This window comes from Marmota marmota, unplaced genomic scaffold (assembly GCF_001458135.2).
Source record: "Marmota marmota marmota unplaced genomic scaffold, marMar, whole genome shotgun sequence".
Lineage (NCBI taxonomy): Eukaryota > Metazoa > Chordata > Mammalia > Rodentia > Sciuridae > Marmota > Marmota marmota.
The window spans coordinates 12,943,523-12,963,633 of record NW_026000048.1 but is presented as its reverse complement, the minus strand read 5'-3'; the positions used below and the strand labels follow the sequence as shown (position 1 = coordinate 12,963,633).

Below are 20,111 nucleotides of genomic sequence, written 5' to 3'. Positions count from 1 at the left end.
CTACGTTTAGATATTACATTTAATGAGGAAGTCTGATGTTCAGTTAGATACTGATTTGCTTCCACCTTCTGAGGACACCAAGGGTTAGCTTTCAATTTAGCAGATACTTATTAAGCATCTACTACATGTCAGATCCACTTTAGAGCACATGAATGTGAATGAGAAACCTTCCCCACATGGACTGGCATGGGGAATTTGACATTTATTGGCCTGTCAGAGGCAGTGCACTGCAAAACCAGACATAAAAGAAGTACAAGGATTTTGAATGTTTTTGCCATAAAAAAGTGATAAAGTTGGAGGAAATTAATATGTTTAACCCAATGACACAATGGCTACATGTACTGAAACATCACCCAGTACCCCATTAATATGTATAACTTTTGTGTTTTATACATCAGTTAAAATAAATTTAATTTCTAAGAAAAAGTACAAGTAGAGAATCAAGGGACGTTCAGAGGCAGGAAAGAGAAATGTCAGGGAAAGTGAGGCAGGCGCACCTGGCACACACCCACTTACCAAGCTCTGCTCTCTAGCACCCTCAGCCCTCCACGACTTCTGACTTTCCTTTCCTGCAGCCACCTGAAACCCTTGCTTTCCTTTACCCTTCCTTGAGCAGCCCCTGACCTGTGACCTAGAAAACTACACTTAGGATTTGGAAAAAGGTGGAGCCCTCCCACCCTCTCCAGCAGGAGTCAGAAGAGACCATCACCAGTCCTTCCCCTGCTGGAGCTCTGAAAGGTTCTCCTGAGAAGCATCTTTGCACATCTTTAGGTCCTCCAGGTGCTGTGCTTGCCCCTGGCACACAGTGGAATGTCCTGTAGCATGAATTCAGACATGTAACTCATGTGGGATGGACCTGGCAATTTGAGCAGTGCATACAAGGTCTTACCAGTAAGATGCATTTGAAGTCTCAATACTAACTTATAATTTTTTTTTTCGTGGAGTGTAGACATTTAGAGATTACATGCTTATCTTCTCGCATTAGTTGCCTATTTTGATTAAATATAAATATCCTGGTGAGTTTAATTAAGATGAAGTATTTAATTACTAGCATGGCCACTCTTCGAAATGATGGTGGGGATTCATGGTTCCCTGCATTGTTTTCTGTTTCATCCAAGATTCTGATAGGCCTTCAGAAGATGCCAGAGAAAGCCTAACAAGTGGTCAGTGGTATTAAGAAAATGGAGTCCCAGGAGATTTTTCCACCTTTGACTCACAGAAGAGTCCTTCTTCACAACCAAATTGCAAAAGACCAAAACTCTCACATGTGTTCTGGGCTGATTTGGAAGTGTTGAGCACAAGCCCCCCCAGAGAGAAGGGAGAGGTATTAGAATGCCACGTTGTGACTTTTTAACTCCACCTAAATGCTATTGTTTAATTGATTTTTAAAAAAAATAAATGACAGTGGAATGCATTACAATTCTTATTACACATATACAGCACAATTTTTCATATCTCTGGTTGTATATAAAGTATATTGACACCAATTCATGTCCTTATACATGTACTTTGGATAATGATGACTATCACATGCCACCATCCTTGCTAATCCCCTGCCTCTTCCCTTTCCCTTTCACCCCTGTGCCCTATCTAGAGTTCATTTATTCCTCCCAAACTCCCCCTCCCTACCCCACTAGGAGTCAGCTTCCTTATATCAGAGAAAACATTCAGCATTTGTTTTGGGGGGATTGGCTAACTTCACTTAGCATTATCTTCTCCAACGCCATCCATTTACCTGCAAATGCCATGATTCTAAATGCCATTTTCATGTCTGTATTGCTCTTGTGAGGGTTTTGGCCTTGGCTTGCAGAGGAGGGGGAGCTATAAAGAAGAACAATTTCCTTATCTTCAAGTTAAGGTGAAATCAGTTTTAAAGGATATTGGCAAAGCAACAACAATCATGAGCTGTATCAGGACACTGCTCTAGCTTTAATTTTGTAAGCTATTTCCTGTGATCAATATACTTGGTGGTTATTAAACTATCTACCTGAACCTCATGTACACACTCAGCTTACTGGTCTCAAAACTAGGCATGTTTCCCACAACCTCTCATCACATGGCATTTTGTTCTAAAAATGATACAATTAAATTCCTAGAATTTTGGATATCTCGTGAAATGAAAATATGGATCTTTGTGTGCTTGCTGTATCTGCCTCTAAGCTGAAACTTGTTTTCTCATTATTCAAATAGTTGTAGAATAGAGTAGAGAGAACATTTTGGGAAGCTCTTGATTAATGTGACTTGATAAAATTTTTTTTGAGCTCTTTTTGCTCCTTTTGTTTTTCTCCCACCCTTTTATGGCTTGTAGCTGTTGCCAAAAGAAGTAATAAGCTCTCGTTTAGTATCATCATGTATTCAGATCTAATATTTTTTGTGCAGGGAATCTTTTGTGAAGAAACAGACAGAAAATGCAGTATCTACTAATGAAATTGTGATTCCAGCTTCAAATAATAAAGGGAGTCCTTTGGTAGGGAAGGCTTCTACTTTCAAAACCAAAGGGGAAGCCACCAATGCGGTTGAGAGTAACAGAGGATATCAAACTCCTCAAAAAGTGAATAATGTGTATGGAGAAAAGGCTGATCAAGAACTGTACCTCGTCGGGCACCCCTGGGCAGAAGAAGTAAGCCCCAAACAGAAGTATATCAAAGACCAAGAAGAAAACAAAATAAAGACAAAGGAGGAAAACACTGTGATCCAGAGTCACTATCAGAGGTACACTGAAGAAAGGAATTTTGAAGAATCAAAAGCAGCATATCTGGGAAAGGGGATCCTATCAGAAGGGCCATGCGACCCAGGACTTTGGTTAGCTGAGAATGAGAATTCCTTTAAAAAGACTTGGGAACCTACTCTTAACCAAAGGTCAGTTTCTCAAAATGCACATCATAGCAAAGAAAAAGAAAAGACTTCTGTAGTTACCCAGAACTCATCCGTGTACAGCCAGGAGAGAGGCCATCAGAGAGACCAGGCAGTCAAAGAGAGGCCCGTTGAACCAGTGATACAGGAAAGCAAAGCTGCTGTGTTCACTCAGAACAAATATGGGGGATTTATGCAAAGGCAGCAACTAAGGGAGGGCAGGGTGTCTCCTTCTTTTAAGAATGAAAAGATTCTTGCAACACCAGGAGAAGTAACAAGAAACACCCACAGTGTGTATTCCTGTCCCACAAAACATGAGGAAACCCCCAATATCAAGATGAAGGATGACAGATACTCAAAAGCAACTTCAGAAAAAGCAGCCTGTGATTTGGCGATATTTTCAAAAGAGGTATGTATACAAACAAATTTATTTACTAGTATAAATCTCTGGGAATGACCCAGTAGCTTAATTAAACAAATGATGAATAGTTGATGCATTGTTTCATCTGTTTGAGACCTTTTTAATTAAGTGTCTCGAGGATTATACTATTTAAATGCTGTATACTTTTTAAAAAATTTACTGTGATTAAAAAAAAAAGCAAAAAAAAATGTGGTAGAAACTTCATGTAGTGAGGATACTGGAGAGGTTTTAAAAGACTGGGATCGGATAGTGCAAAATTTCATGTTTCTATGAGACCTTTTGTTACTGCTAAAAAATATATAAGTTTTGTAAGCCCCCTAGTCTATTCTTTCTCCCTGACTCCAGTTTTAGTTGAAAAGGCATAATTAGATGTTAAAATGAGATATGTAGTCATAGTAAGATATGTATCTAATGAAACCCTCACAATAATAAGCAGATCATGGATAATTAAGATCACAAAGAAAAAAAAACACAAGAAATTCTCTCATGGAGATTATTTCATATCACCCATAGGCATGTCTCAGGTTTTAGGGCTTCTGGCACGCATATATGGATTTCTAACAAATTATTACTGTGGGGAGATATAGGAACCAGTTCCTGTTAAGTTCCTGCTCTTTCTAGGCATTTAACCTGAAGGAAATGACTTTGTCCTAGCACTTTATTTTATCCTGTATAAAGTGAAAGGTTTTAACTTGGTGACCTCTAAAATACATGAATTCCTAGTGTAGCCAATGGTATATAAAATAAGAAGAAATATCATAATAGGCCAGTTCAAGGAAGTATCATCTAATATCCCTGAACCCTTACAATCTGCCTTTCGTCTCTGGTGGCAGCTGAGCCCATGAAAAATGCAATCATTGGCCTTGGTCCCCACCTTAGTGCTATAGGAGTGGTCTAACATCTCCAACCTCTGGCTGTCAGTGGAGGTCTGCCATTGATTAATTTACCTAGTCCCTATTTTGGTTTTTTTAGGCACCTGGAAATAGTGAATTTACATTCATGAATGAATGGATAGTGAATTCACATTTGGTGCATAAATTTGCTCACTCCAATAGTCAAATCAGGGATTAAACCTAGACCTGCTATATCACTGAGACACCAAAAAGAATTAGCATCACGGATTCATCCACCAGGGGCTGGCTAATGACACCATGGGGGTAGATTCAGTGCTCCACAGAGGCAGACAAGCAGGAGCCCACAGGCAACCCTAGCGGGACAGCCAGGTTGTCAGAGGTGGGTAGGTTGGAAAGAGAGAGTTGTCCTGAAGTCAAGCTAAGACTGGAAAGAAAAAAAGGGAAGGGGCTGAGGTTGTGGCTCAGTGGGAAAGTGCTTGCCTAGCATGTGTGAGGCACTGGATTACATTCTCAGCACCACATAAAAAAAATAAATAAATAAAGGTATTGTGTCCATCTATAACTAATAAAAATACTTTAAAAAGAAAGAAAAGGAGGGAAGCTTAGCATAGTGAAAGGCAGCAGAGGGCTTCCTCAGGATAGAATTAGAAAGGCAATCCCAGCAGAATGATAAGGGCAGACGTCAGATCTCAGGAACCCCAGGAAGGACTTGATGGAGATGGCATGGCACACTGTAGCATATGTTTGTCAGTTTTTTCATGAGAAATGTGAGATGAGTGAGTAGCACAAAGGGGGAAGTTATGTTAAGTGAGGACTATATCAGACCTTTGGTACAGGAGTCAGGGTGGGTTCTAGAGAAAGAAGGGCATGGGAGTGTCAGGGAATGTTAATAAAGAATTCAGAAGACCGCTGTGTTCCTATGGAATTCTAAAAATTCTTTTTCTTGATTTGTTCTGACACGTGACCTTTTTAGATATCAAAGTTATCTGAAGAATATTTCATTCTGCAGAAAAAAATGAATGAAATGATTTTGTCACAGCAACTGAAGCCACTTTATCTGGGTGTTGATCCCTGTAAGTCAATTAATGGACGGGTTTCTTCTCAGCAGTGCCTCTCAGGTAAAAATCAATAAAGCCAGAACTTCCTAACGGGGGAGAAAATGCCAGACACTTTATTAGTTTCCCACCTGTATTATTTGGTATATTTGAGGTGACTTGTTCTGTCTCCAGGGAAACCTTTGTTCCATTCCATTTCTTATAAGCATATACACATTTTTCCAGAATGTTCTTCCCACCTCCTACCTTCTCATACATCTTTCTCCTCTTGTTTTCTTCTTTTACCTTTTTTTTTTTTGTCTTTTACACACTTTAATTAGAACTTGTCATATGACACCCAGAAGGGAACAATAAACAATGGTTTAGAGAAAGTAGGCCAGGATTTAGAATCAATAAAAGAAAACAAACACATGAAATATTTCTATTTCTTTGGTCAGTATGAGCAAGCTTGAGTATAGGGTGGAAAGTGCAAATCTCTGTTCAGATGAACAAAACCCAGATACATAAGAAATACCATTATAAAATTTTCTTCTGGTCAGCCTCAGTCATACACTGTCCCCTTGGCACCAAACTAAAATGGTGAAGAATTCTATTTCATTAATTATCAATCCCCCACCACAGGGCTGTACAAAGGCCGAGGGAGGCCAGTGAAGGTCAAATAGAGTCTGCATTCGCCAGACATTTGTCTGTGAAGTTACTGCTGGGATACCCATCATCCCAGCTGGCCTCCTTCAAATTGAAAATCTCTGCTATTCTCAGACCCTACAGGCTGCACCTGGGAACTGGAGGTCTGGAGTCTCACTGTCCGCCATGTTCCAGGTGGCCTCCCCTCTGTGGCCTGATCAAAGCTTCAGGATTCCCATCTATGTGGACCCAGCTGACCTCTGGGAGATTTTTCTGAAAGAATCTGCATTTATTTTCCCTCACTTTCTTTTAGGCCTTCTGCTTTCTTGCCAGATACTTAATGCCATCTTTGGAATGAGTTTGACTTTTAGGAAAGACAGGAAGAGCAACGGGCCTTGTACAGCTTCTGATTTCTTCTTCACAAAATCTCTGAGGCAATAAAATACTAAGATAAGCTCAGCTACTCTCCTAGCATGGGAGGGAGGGGAAATAGGCAATATTTCTATCATTTACCCTGCCGTATTGCTTTGTAAGTCAAGAATGTGGCGAAGCTTAAAGCTTCAACAAAAAAACTTCAACCAAAGAACTGTGTACCTGCTAGCACTTGGGTGCTTTCTGCTGATGCTCTCCTGCTCTCTAGTTCTGGCCACAACCTTTTGCTTTAAAGAATAGAGTTTTAACAAGTCAAACCCCAGAGGTCCTTAGGTTGGCTGTTGCCCATGATCTGTGCCCCAAGGCACATGACCTGTGACTAGGCAGAGGAGGAAGGTATCAGCGGCAGATTCCCACTTGGTTGCATGTGGCTATGCTGGTGTGTGTGGGCAGTGAGGTGCAGAGGTGTGGGGATGCAGGGGAAGCCAGGCAGGACCTCTGCAAAGCAGCTCATAAAGTCCATGTTTATCCAAGTCCATGGCTGGAAAGAGGAGGTGGAAGTGGGAAGCACCACCTTGGGAGGTTGTGGAAGCTGTTGGTATGTGGCCTGGCTATCACTTTTGAACTTCCAGGGACTTTGGAGAGGCCTGAAAAGCAGCAGAATGACACTAGAAAATCAAGTCATGATTCACTTTCTTCTTTAATCTTCCATTGTTTTACTTGGACTTAAGAAGAATATCAGAGATCAATTATTAGCTTACATGAAATAGATTGTAAGTCAGAACCATTTCTTTAACCCTTTGGGTTTAGAGGAAGAATCTTTTTGTTCCCTATAGAGGTGGAGAGGGTATGTATTCTACAATTGTTGAAGGCTAAATTGGCAAACATCTAATTGTCCTGAGTGCCCAAGAGTAGCAAAGAAAGTACCTTGAGAGGGTCTGAAGTGACCCAGAAGGCACAGAAGGACCTGGGTGGACCTGACATTCCAAAATCTAGGAGTAAGGGAAGATGCCATTGATGCCAGTGACCAGAGACTAGACAGGACAAGTCACTCAACAGATGCTGTTGAACAGCCCAAAATGGCTACAGAACAGGTGTCCACTCCTCACTAATGCCTTAGAGATGCTGAAATCTCCCACTCTACCCCCAACTTTGATGTGGCCCTGAGCTGACAAATGGGAAGGTCAGAAACCAAAAATGGCTAAGTTTACTTAGACACTAAGACAATTGAAAGCAATTGAGTTGAACTAGGACTTGTTAAAAAAAAAATACTAGAAAGTAAAGATGAGCCCTAAGAAGTAAAAATTAAGTCTAGTTTTAGGAAAATTAAGTTATATTTTTGTGAATCTGAATTGTAGTGGTGAAAAAAAAATGTAACTTTGGTATAGGCAAACAACTTCATTTTTTAAAAGATCATTCTGATCACGTTACGTGAATAGAATTTGACCACATGAAGGGAAATGTGGAAGGCCAGCACAAGAGTCTGGCAGTCTGGAGGAGGAGGTGGTCAAGAAGGTAGTTTAAAGCTGATCAGTCAATAGATTGCAAAGGATTTGGTGATAGATTGCATAGGATTTGGTGATAGATTGCATGAGATGGGGCAAGTCAAGGTTTCCAGCATGATCAGCTGGGTATACCTGAGGTGGGAAGGGTTAGATGAAGAGCAGAGCTGTGGGTTGGGGTCAAGGCATGTCAAATAAGAGAAACCGTTGATGAATTCAGGTCTCTTAGGTAGTCAGGTGGACACTGACATGGTAACTGAAGCCATGTACTAGGTAGGATTTTGCAGGGAATCCTACAGTGAGAAGAGAAGAGAGGGAAAGGGGAAGAGGAAGGAGAAGGGGGCTTAATACAGGAGCTTAGACATGGGCAGGACAGGTAGAGAAGACTCGGCAAAGAGAAACAACCAAAGAAGATGGAGGATGGCCGGGGAGCCTGGAACCTCAGAGGCCAGGGCAAGAAGGGGGTTTAATAGGCTAGTGGGCAAAATGATGCTGAGAGAGCAAAAAAAGAACTATAAAATATCCAGGAAATTTTCTACTTGTTAACAGTTGTTAATTGAATTCTCCAAATGTTATTTGAATATTAGAACAGACACGGAAGGAAAGAGGGATATAATCATTGGGCTCCTTTTGGAGAGATTTATCCCTCATATCTGTGATTACAAACCATATTCATATATTTTAATGATCTGTTTATTTTAAAAATTTTTTGAATAGCTTATAAACACTCACTATAAAATATAGGCCAGAGAATTTAAATCAAGGTCACAAATTGGGCCAGATATTGCTTGATTAATATTTAATCCTCACAAAGGAACCAAATTCATTATTGTACCTTTGGTTGTGCAGCTTTATCTCAGGATAGGAAAATTCCATCCTATGTTAGATTTTCTAATTTTTCTTTAAGAACAGCCTATTTTTGCTAATCTTCTGTCAACATTTTTTAATTCCATATTTTTACTGGTGCATGATAGTTGTACATACTGGTGCATGATAGTTGTACATACTGGTGGGATTTGTTGTTACATGTTTGTACATGCATCCATTATAAGTATATAATTTGGCCAATATCATTTGCCAGTATTTCCCCTCTCCCCCCTTCTCCTGGTCCCTTTTCGCTGCTCTACTGATCTCACTTCCATTTTCATGAGATTCCCCATCACCACCATTCTTTTCCTTTTTTCTCTCTAGCTTCCATATATGAAAGAAAACATACAACTTTTGACCTTCTGAGTTTGGCTTATTTTGCTTACCATAATGTTCTCAAGTTGCATCCATCTTCTTGCAGTGACATAATTTCATTTTTCTTTATGATTGAATAAAACTTTATTTTGTATGTGTGTATATATATGTATATATATATACATATATATACACACATTTTCTTTAGCCTAGGTGATGGACACCTAGGCTGGTTCCATAGTTTGTCTATTGTGAATTATGCTGCTATAAATATGGGTATGCATATGTCACTGTAGTATGATAATTTTAACTCTTAAAGATAAATACCAAGGAGTGGTATAGCTGGGTCATAGGTGGTTCCATTCCTAGTCTTTTAAGGAATCTCCATCCTGATTTCCATAGTGGTTGTACTAATTTACAGTCCCACCAACAGTATAAAATTGTTCATTCCTTTTACTCCATATTCTCTCCAGCATTTATTATTTGTTTGTATTCTTGATGACTGTCATTCTGACTGGAGTGAAAGGAAATCTTGGGATAGTTTTGATTTGCATTCCCCTAATTGCTAATGATGGTAAACATTTTTTCATGGATTTGTTGGCCATTTGTGTTTCTTCTTTTAAGAGGTGTCTGTTTAGTTCATTTGCTCATTTGTTAATTGGGTTGTTGGTTTTTTGTTTTCTGAGTTCTTTATATATGCTAGATATTAATCCTTAGTCAGAAGAGTAGCTAGCAAAGATTTTCTCCCATTCTGCAGGTTTTCTTTTCACATTCTTAACTGTTTCCTTTGCTGTACAGAAGCTTTTAATTTGATGCCATCCCATTTATTAATTCTTGGCATTATTTCCTGAGATTTAGGGGTCCAATTGAGAAAGTCATTGACTGTGCCTAACTATTGGACTGTTGACCCTATGTTTTCTTCTAGGAATTGCATAGTTTCTGGTCTAATTCCTAGGTCTGTGATCCATTTTGAGTTGGTTTTTGTGCAGGATGAGAGAGAAAGTTCTAGTCTCATTCTTCTACATTTGAATAACCAGTTTTCCCAGCACCATTTGTTTAAAAGGTCGTCTTTTCTTTATTGTATGTTCTTGGTACCTTTGCCAAGATCAGATGACCGTATCTGTATGTGTTTGTCTCTGTGTCTTCTAATCTGTACCACTGGTCTATGTATCAGTTTTTATGCCAGCACCATGCAATTTTTGTTACTATAGCTCTGTAGTAAAATTTGAAGCCAGCTATTGTGATGCTTCCAGCATTGCCTTTTTGGCTTAGAATTCCTTTGGCTATTCTGAGTTTTTCATTCTTCCAAATAAATTTTAGGGCTGTTTTTTCTAGTTGTGTGAAGAATGGCATTGGTATTTTGATGGCGATTGCATCAGATTTGTATATTGCTTTTGGTAGTATGAACATTTGAAAAACATTAATTCTGCCTATCCATGAACATGGGAGATCTTTCCATGTTCTGTATCTTCTATTTTTTTCTTTGATGTTCTTTAGTTTACATTGTAAAGGTCTTTCACCTCCTCGGTTAGATTTATTTCCTTTCCACACTTAAACCAAGAATTCTCATGACCCATTCCAGATTCTTGCAGATCTAGTGCTTTTTCCACAGTTATTTTTACATACCTCACAGGCATCACAAACTTCCTAAAAGGTATTCAGATGCACATTTGTTGGAGGGAACAGATTATCAGTACCAAAATCTGTATGTACTTATCCTCAAAGTTTTTTCATATATGTTATCTCTGCCTTCTTCAAGTAGATTTTCGGTCTTTTGCATTGCAAAGTGACAGTAATTAACTGCTATTAATTTGTTGAAAAGCTGCTTAATTTCCTTCAAACACTATTTTGGAACAAAGTACAGTGGCCAGTGGAGTAAGATTTTTGTAAATTTGGTTTTATCAAATGAAGAATGTAACATTATAGTCTTTAAATGCTGATTCATTTTCTTATATTATCTGCTCTTAAACTCCTCTAGTCAGAAAAGAAGGTCTTCTAAAGATACGCTATCTCCTTAGTTAATCAGAAGTGCTAACCACAGAATTGGAAACCTTGAAGTGCAAGCAGCTGTTCTCACCTGCAGAAGAAGGATACAGGTGAATGGCTGATGTGTTAGCACAGGTTCCACAGGCCATCTGGCAGGACAATACTTCCTGGAAGATCATACTTTCCCAGGAAATATTTAATTTTGGAAACCAATGTCAAATTTATTTACAGATAACTCTGCCATTACAGTAGCCTAAAAGCCATCAAAACTTATTTCATACCTCTCAAAAACCTGCAGGTATCTTTGATAATTTGCTATACCCAGCTCTGTGTTGAAGAACTCACTAAGCCTTGGCTGAATTATGGAAAATGACCTGGAAAATCTTACCTCTTATTTTTTTAAAGCCCTAGAAAACATGGATAATACATGAAGATTAATTAAATTTTTCAAATGAAGTTTAACAAACTATAACCTGTAACTGTAACTTTATTTTATAAGGGCTCTTTCTGTGAGATATATGTTTAAATGTGTTGAAGTATCAGGTAAAATTATATCCAAATGAAAGCCAAGGACAAATTAAGTTTAAAAATAAAATAAGGTAAATATATGAACTTATTTTGTCATTTGTTTGGAAATAATTGTTATAAATTGAAAATGAGAGGAGCCAACTACACCTGCATTTCCACTGAGAGAAATACAGTATGAGAGGGTGATAATTAGAGCATGGCCATTGGATCACAGACCCTAACAAAATGCTCTAGTATTTGTCTATATTGACATCACCTGTATTGCATGATTTCTCCCTGCAGAGTTCTCCTTTGTAGGATGTTTTTCTGCTTAGTTATGGTACACCTGGTGGTTTGTGTTGCCCATTGTGAAGAGGGAAGAAAAGATTAGTTATATGATAAATAAAAAGCAGATCATTCATTTGATAAAACCAAAACATATTTTGGTACCCGCAAAGCACATTCTTTTTCTCTTTTTCTGACTATCCAACAGGCTGAAAGTTTTTAATGGGTTGCAAGGTTAATAAATAAGGATGCTGTTATAATTCCCATGCTTTATTTACCCAATATCATCAGTAGGTTCAATACCAAGTCAGAGCAGTCCCTTTCCATATACACATATAGTTGATCTTATGGAAATATTTTTATGTTGCTTTCAAGTAAATGTCAAGGGGAAAATAGCAATTTTCTATTTATGTTGAAATGTTTATGTCATTTAGATTTACAAAATAGCCCTAGTATTTTCAGTTATTATGGTACAGATTTGATCTGCTTTACAGTATCTCTATCACTTCACTGTAATGCTGGAATCTAGAAATGTGTTTTTCAAACTGTACAAGAATGCATCTCCACATGTATCAACAAACTCCACATGTGAAAGCCAGGGAGTTCAAATAATGGTGAGCTGTGTATTTTCTAGGAATATCTTTTCATGAAGAGTAGAAAATAATGTGATTTCAGAAGTTCTATTGCTTCCTGAATCAGTATGCCTCTGGTGAACACTTAACTTCTTAAGTTTACTTGTTACTTCCCTTCCTGCATAAGTAGCATTACTAATTCCTCAAAATTCTCTTTAAAAAAGAAATACTTTTAATCATACTTCATAATTGCTTTGAGAACCATTTTTTTCTATTATAATTTTATTAAATACTAATTATAAAAAAAACAGTTTGCCTGGGTTGGGTTTGTGGCTCAGTAGTAGAATGTTTACCTAGCAAGTGTGAGGCACTGGGTTCAATTCTCCACACTGCATATAAATAAATAAATAATAAAGGTCCATCAACAACCAAAAAAAAAAATTTAAAAAAAAACCAGTTTGCCTTATGTAAGTTTACACTCTATAAACTACGGATTTCTAATACACTGACTGAATTAGTTCAGGCAATATATTGAAACTAGAAACCTTAAGTGGAAACAACTTAATTTTTTAAACCCAAATTATCTCTCACCATCTCATAATTTTTATCTCTTCTAACATACAAAGGACACTGAATTGACATAGAAGCAGTTTGTTTCCTCCAAACTTACCATGAAATTCTTTTTTTAAAAAATGCACACATACACAAAGGTCAACAATGTCATTCAGCATTGGAAAAAGAGATTTTAGTTTTTCATTTACATATTTTAATACCATAGTTTTTAGCTAAACAAGATCAAATCAAAGAGAAACTGCATAGCAAATTTAAAATAATAATATAACCAATAAGGCAAATTCATCTACAGAGTATTTATAATTTTGTTGCTAGAGAAAAATGCCTTCTTTTAAAATATCTAGTGTATTTTAGAAATTGTCCTTATAAGTAGACATACTGGGTCAGTCCATAGACCCCCAAGAATCAGAACTGAACCAGGTTACTTTTTCTGACCATAATACAACATAGAAGTGGAAAACAAATCTGCAAATTATAAGTCATAGTAAATAAATTAGAATTATAAGTTATTTCAAAATAAAAAAGAATAGCCATATATTAAAATTATGAATGATAAGTAGCCAGATCCTAATTTAAATGGGAAGTAGCCAGAAATTTCCTAATATGATAGGAAATTTCAAATTATTACATATTTCTATTGTATATTGAGAGCAAAGAAATGTGAATAAAAGGATGTAAGCTAAGAAATTTTATTTTAAAAAGGAAAAATGAATATTCAACCCCAGGAAAAATTGGAAAAGGAAAAAATATTGATGATACAGAAACACAATTATCTAAATGACGATAAGAATGTTTTTAAAAATGAAAGAATAGACAAAGTTCTGGCTAATTATTTTTAAAAGGATCCCAAAATATTAGAAATTAGAATGAGATTATAACAATGATAGTTGAAAATACTAAAATATTACATGCTATAAATAAAGTTTAACAAAAGCAATGTGGGGATGGAAGATAAATTTCAAAGAAAAAATGTAAATATGACAATCTGTCTATCAAACAATTACCTCCAAAAAAGTTTCCAAGGATGTGTAGTATTTAAGCAAATGCATTCAAATATTCACAGAACAGATAATTTCCATACTATATAATCTGTATAACAAAAATATAGAAAGTTACCTCTTTTACAAAGTTCATACATCTTAGAACAAAAGTCTGAGAAACAACATTTTTTTTAAAAAAAGTTAGATCAGTTATGGATTTAGAAAAAAGTATAGTAATAGCTAGTGGAATGAAATAGTACTTTAAAGGAATTTTCAAATAAGCCAAGATACATGCCTGTAATCCCAGTCAACTGGGAGGCTGAGGCAGAAGAATTGCAAGCTCAAGGCCAGCCTCAGCAACTTAATGAGAACCTGTCTCAAAATGAAAAATAAAAAGGGCTGGAGATTATAGCTTAGTAGTAGAGCACCCCTGCATTCAATCCCTAGTACCACTAAATAAATAAATAAAAAACAAAGAGACTGTCTTAATAATACTTTAGAATATAACGTTATATTAAAGGTCAAAAGAAAAAAAGTCATCTTGATAAATGCAGGTGCAGTTGTCAATAAAATCCAACACCTAGTACTGATGAAACACAAAACTCTTATGAAACTAGAAATAGGATATTCTTTGGCAATATGAAAGATATATTTCTTGAATTAAACATCAGCATCATAATTAACTGTAAAACACTAGAAGCAGTTCCACTAAATAAATGCAGGATTAAGATAAATTGCTAGAAAAATATTTTCTCTTATTTGGGGGGAATTTCTAATTGATGCAATAAGTTAGCAAAGAAGAGTTTCTGACAATCACACTTATCAAAAAAGAAAAGATAGAATTGTAGAAGTATTACTAGACAATGTGAATTTTGTCTTAAAGATGCAAAGTATGAACCTAAGTCATGATTTGTACAACCAATAGAATCCAGTAAGGATAGAAATCGACTTTACATATTTGTTCCCAGAAAATTTATCAAGGGAAAAGAACTCATTGCAAAAATAAATCTTGTAGGAAAGCTTACAAGAAAATCACAAAAAGAAGAGGTGTGGGATTGTGGCTCAGCGGTAGAGCACTCGCCTAGCACGGGCGGGTCCAGAGTTCCATCCTCAGCCTGGGTTCCATCCTCAGCACTACACAAAAATACAGGCATTGTGTTGTGTCCATCTACACCTAAAAATTTTTTTAAAAAAGATAACGTTAGAAACAAAAAGAAGAGGTGCATGATGGAATGATACATTGTTTCTAGATTGGAAGATAAGGTACTGTAAACATGACCACTCCAAAATTAATTTCTAGGTTTAAAAGAAGTTGCATTCAAAATCTCTGTGAAATTTTCTTTGGAACTTAATAAATCCCCCTAAAGATCATTTGTAAATTTCAGAGAGGGAAAGAATAATTACAAATGAGGACTTTCTTTATTTGATTAGTAAAATTATGCAATAATAATTCAAAACATAGGCCTTTGTTATAAAAATTAGTCACAGATTAATAAAAGAGAGTAGCCCTAAATTTGAAATGAGTATTTACAAAATAAAAACAAAAAGCAAAAAACCTGTCATTTACAAAAAGATACCTCACAAACCTATAAGAAATGGATGGATAATGCTTAAAAGTTTCTTTGATTGGGGGGTGGGGAGAAATAAAATACATCCTTACATTATGCTGAATACCCAAGTATTTTCCAAATATTTTTTAGAAGATCAATCTTTAATCATTTAAAGACCTAAACCAAGAGAAACCAATTTCATAAACTGAATATTTCACAATCTCTGCTTAGAAAAAGATAAAACATAAGAAATAATAAAAAGGAATTATGAGGCAAAACCATGAAAGATTTAGATTGCACAAACATTAAAACCTAGAGATTCAAAAGCATCATTAAACGTTGAAAGAGCTGAAGACAAACTGGTTAAAATGTTTAGAACAAGGTAAAAAGGTTAACATGTAGAACAGAAGAAAGAGTTCTTATGGATTATTAGGAAAAGCATTAATAGTTCTAATGGAATATGGGACTAAGACATTAATTTGCTTGTAGAAGAAGCAATGCAGATGACAATACTCTAAGAATAAAGATATACATATTAAAACAAGTTGCTAGTTTTTACTTATCAAAATGGCAAGTATGAAAAAAATATTTTAACAATGATGAGAATATGCTTGCTGAATCATTTCCAGACATAAGGGTAAAACTGTAAAGAGCCAACATCTTGAAAAGTGATTGACAATGTAAAAATAATAACGATTATAACAATCTGAAATAGTTTACATCACTGACCCAGGAAACCCATTTATGAGAAGGAAATAAGTTGAAAAAGAAAAATTTATGTACATGGCAAGAAACCAAATTGGACAATAAGAGAATGTTTAATAAGTAATGACACATTCATACAGGGAATAGTAATGGCCCTTAAAATTAATTTTTCAAAGAATAACCTGAGCAGACTGCTACAATTTAACTACTAATCTAACTACTGGATAAAATATTGCAGAATGGGAATTGGAATACCGTAAATAAGTCAGCTTAATCTGCCCACACTCGAGATGGTTCATTAACAAGAGTTCTAGAAAAGTTGAACGGCTGAATGGAAACAAAATGTTCCCTCTGCAGCCTTGTGGATGCTCCCCATCCCTCGCTGAGTTTGCTTCATGTAAAATTAACAATCTGATTAATGTCATTGCAACCTGGTACAGAGCTTCCACAGAGCTGTATGATGAGAGCGTCATCTCATTATGTCATCTTTGCTACCAAACTGCCTCAAACCACTAGAAGTTTGCTTGACATCTCTTCTAGCCAGCTCTTCTAAGCCAGCTTAGAGCATGTGACCAAATGCACTCTAATTAGAAATAATGGCTTTTAAAAAATACCAGTGTATTCCACCTCATCTTGATGAGAACCAAAAATTCTTATCTATGTGTGATAAGAAAACTAAATGTTACATGTTTAGAATCCAAGAATGTTATTCTCTTCTGTGTTTTTAAAAGACCAATCTAAGAGAATGATTGTGACTAGTCAATTAATAATTTTTAACATTTGGCCTTTTAGGAAAAAGAATGTCAGTGTTTATCTCAGGCTATATATCCAAATATTCTTTTCAGATAAATAAAGACAACATTAATTTGAAAAAGAGCCAAGAGGTGGTTAGGGGTCTTAAATGCCACCCCTGAGTTCCTCTTGTTCTCCCAGCAGGTAAGCGTGATTAGTGTGTGTGTGTGTGTGTGTGTGTGTGTGTGTGTGTGTGAGAGAGACCATATCCTCAGCTCATGGACCTCATCCCAATGGAGATGAGGGAATTAGATGGCTGATCTATGCTGATCATCACCAAGAAACAAGGAATCTTCCAGAGGGTGTGTCTATTCCCACCCTACAGACAGGGCTGCTCTCTCCTCCTCTTTCTTCTGTGTCTACGCTCAAAGAAAGGTGAGGGGGAGGCAGAAGGCAGCCCCTTATGTAAATCTAAGAGTATAATTATAAAACTAAAAGTTGTTTTCAAGGTTCTGAATATTAGTGCAAATCATAAAGAGGCAAAAAGCTGAAAGTCCATTGATAGGTACAGGCATAAGCTGGTGCCACGTCCTGCATAACCATTAATTCAGGTTCCTGGACCGGGCATGGAGGGGATGGAGAAAAGACAATCAGACACACAAATAGAGAAAAAACTGGATCTCGGTGGTTAACTACTCCTTGGTTGGAAGGTAGTGACACACAGCAAGCTCAGCACATTTATTATATAGGTATAAACATCCCAAGGATTTATTGTGAGAAAGTTTTTTCAAAGTAAGCAGAACCAAGGTCATGAGTATAAGCAGCCTGATTATGATTATCAGCTTGCACCCATAACTTTCTCCCCCCAGCAGCTGGTATCTGAACCTCAAGGTCAAGAACTGAATAGCTCCGTGGCTGGCACAGAACCTCCTATTGAACAGGGCATCACCATAGCAACTGGGCAGTCTCAAATTGACACCTTCAAACCAAGAGTTCCCAACAAGCTGGTCCTAGGGCACTGATATTCAGTTGGTAGAAAAAGAAAAGCCAAAGGAATGGGTTAGTGCTAAGGACCTAGAGCAGGACAAGCCCCTGCCCTTAACACTTTGCCTCAGGTAAACTCAGGAGAAAGGTACCACACAGGAAAAGCAAGAGGTCAAACCCAAGGCAACCACGAGAATTGAAGACATCTCCAGAAGCCAGAGGAATGAGGCCATGCAAGGCAGATAGGAACACTTGGGAACTGGAGAGTCCACCATGAGCTCAGAACCTGTATGCAGACCTCCTGAAGTGCCAGCCTGGCAGAGGGCAGATAAGGTGAAGGGTGGAAGCTGCAGCTTCTCAAAGGCAGGTCATAATCATGACTGGCTGAGTCTGCCTTTAACATACAGTAATGCAAATTCCTCCCTTCTAAGATTTCCTGTAGTTCACTGTATTGCTTGAAGGTCATGGACTGTCAGGAGGAAATGGAAATTTACAGCAACTAAAGAATTGATGTCTTAAAGAAAAAAATATAGCAACACAAGGTCTCTTCTGTTAATATCTGATTTAGACATAGGATACTTATGCAAATTATACTGTGCGGGTATAGTTAAGTAAAAGTGCAATTATCATTAAAAAGAGAATAATACTGAAATTTCATTTTCTAAAGCAAATGTTGGCAATGAGTTTTTAATCTGTTTCCTGTCTTCAAATGAAAAATATTGAGATGCTTATCAATTCTATATGAAAAAAAAGAGGTACATTTCTGATAAATTAAAACACTTAAGGAAATTATTACCAGAACTGCAATATAAATAGATGTCTTACCTTCTGGCTATAACCTTTGCAAGCTAATATTTATCATGCACATCACACAAAATAACCACAAACCTAATTTTGCTAGTGCCAACATTGATATGCTACTGATAATTTGTGATTATAAATGTTTATGTCATTTTTGTAATTAAGGGGTTAGAATGATGTTAGTAGATGGAGTTTGTACTCTCCCGAAGGAACAAAATTTCAGAGAGCCATTACAGGGCAAAGTAAACTTATGCCTCTGAAATATTTGTATGCTGGTAAATTCAAGGGAAGTTTGCCCTTAAATTTTTTTAAAAACATAATCCAAGGAAATGTTAACAGAGCAATCAGAACCTGCTGAATGCATTCATCAGTAATTTTTATTTACTGACCACCCACCCACCTTGCGTGGCAATATCTTAAGTGAAACACCCTTAAAGAATATTCATTGCTCCATTTTAGATTATCCTGGTGAAGGGAAAATAGTTAATAATAAACACTACTGCAGATTCTACAAGACAAGAATTAATCAGAAATTCTAAAAATCCAGACATTTTGACTTTGTTATCTTTATAACTATTCACACCCACATGCATATTTATAATTTTACATAAATGTGACCTTACCATACATTTCAGAGGTTATTTTAATGTAGTTTTTTTCCTTCTTCTCTTTTTTCCTGTTCATTTTCCTGTTCTCCCTCTCAACCCACATTACCCTCCATTCAAGGGACCGCTTATTATTAAACTATGTATTCTTTCCTATTTTCCATAGATGTATATTCATGCACTTATATATCCAACATTAAAGTTTTACTATTATTTTATGTAATTGGATTACTGATATAAACCCTTCAGCAGCTTGATTTTCTCACTCAGCTCCTTGTCAGGAAACTCTTCACATCAACTAGTACAGCTATAATTCATTCTTAATAACTGCATAATATTCCATTTGGGGATTATAAAAATTATATAAATTTTTCTCCATTGTTAGATATTCACTTTGTCTCACATTATTTTGCCACTCTGAAAAATGTTGCACTAAATATCTTTGAAAATGTTCTTGTCTACTAGGATTTTAGTTTTATAGGAAAAATCCTCAGTGGTAGGATTATTGAGTTGAGAGGTATTTTTGATTTTTATAGCTTGCTTTCCTAAAAGGTTCTAACAGTCAACATTTCTTTTAACAATTAAATACACTTGTCCCGAATAGTAAGAATACACTTGTCCTGACATCCTGTCCTGAATTGTTATCCATCTTTTTAATCTTGGCTGATGTGTCTAGAGTAAAAAGATATCTTATTTTTATTTTAATTTCATTGTATGATTGTGCTTTCCCATGCTCACTTGATTTTTAAATTTGCTCATCTTGAACTTCCTATTGTATCTTTTGATCATTTTTCAGTCTCTACATTTGTAGTTGTTTATGTTCTTTGTATATTAAAAACACCAACCCTTTTATCTGTCATCTGTGCTATAAATAATGTTTTCCTAGTTTATCATGTGTCCTCTGACTTGATTGCATAAAAGGTTTCTCTGCCCCGTCACTTTGTGTGTGTGTGGGGTGGGGGGGGGGG

The 20,111-nt window shown here is 36.5% G+C and overlaps 1 protein-coding gene across 2 annotated transcripts in view; it reads left to right on the top strand.

The window, feature by feature from the left end:
• The window catches only part of Myo3a (myosin IIIA), a 224,397-nt gene that overhangs the window by 186,130 nt on the left and 18,156 nt on the right, over positions 1-20,111 (top strand). For both annotated transcript variants that reach the window (XM_015495223.2, XM_048812677.1), the window contains exons 29-30: positions 2,380-3,262; positions 5,102-5,246. In XM_015495223.2, coding sequence (XP_015350709.1) covers positions 2,380-3,262; positions 5,102-5,246 — 1,028 coding nt within the window. The remainder of the gene's footprint in view (positions 1-2,379; positions 3,263-5,101; positions 5,247-20,111) is intronic.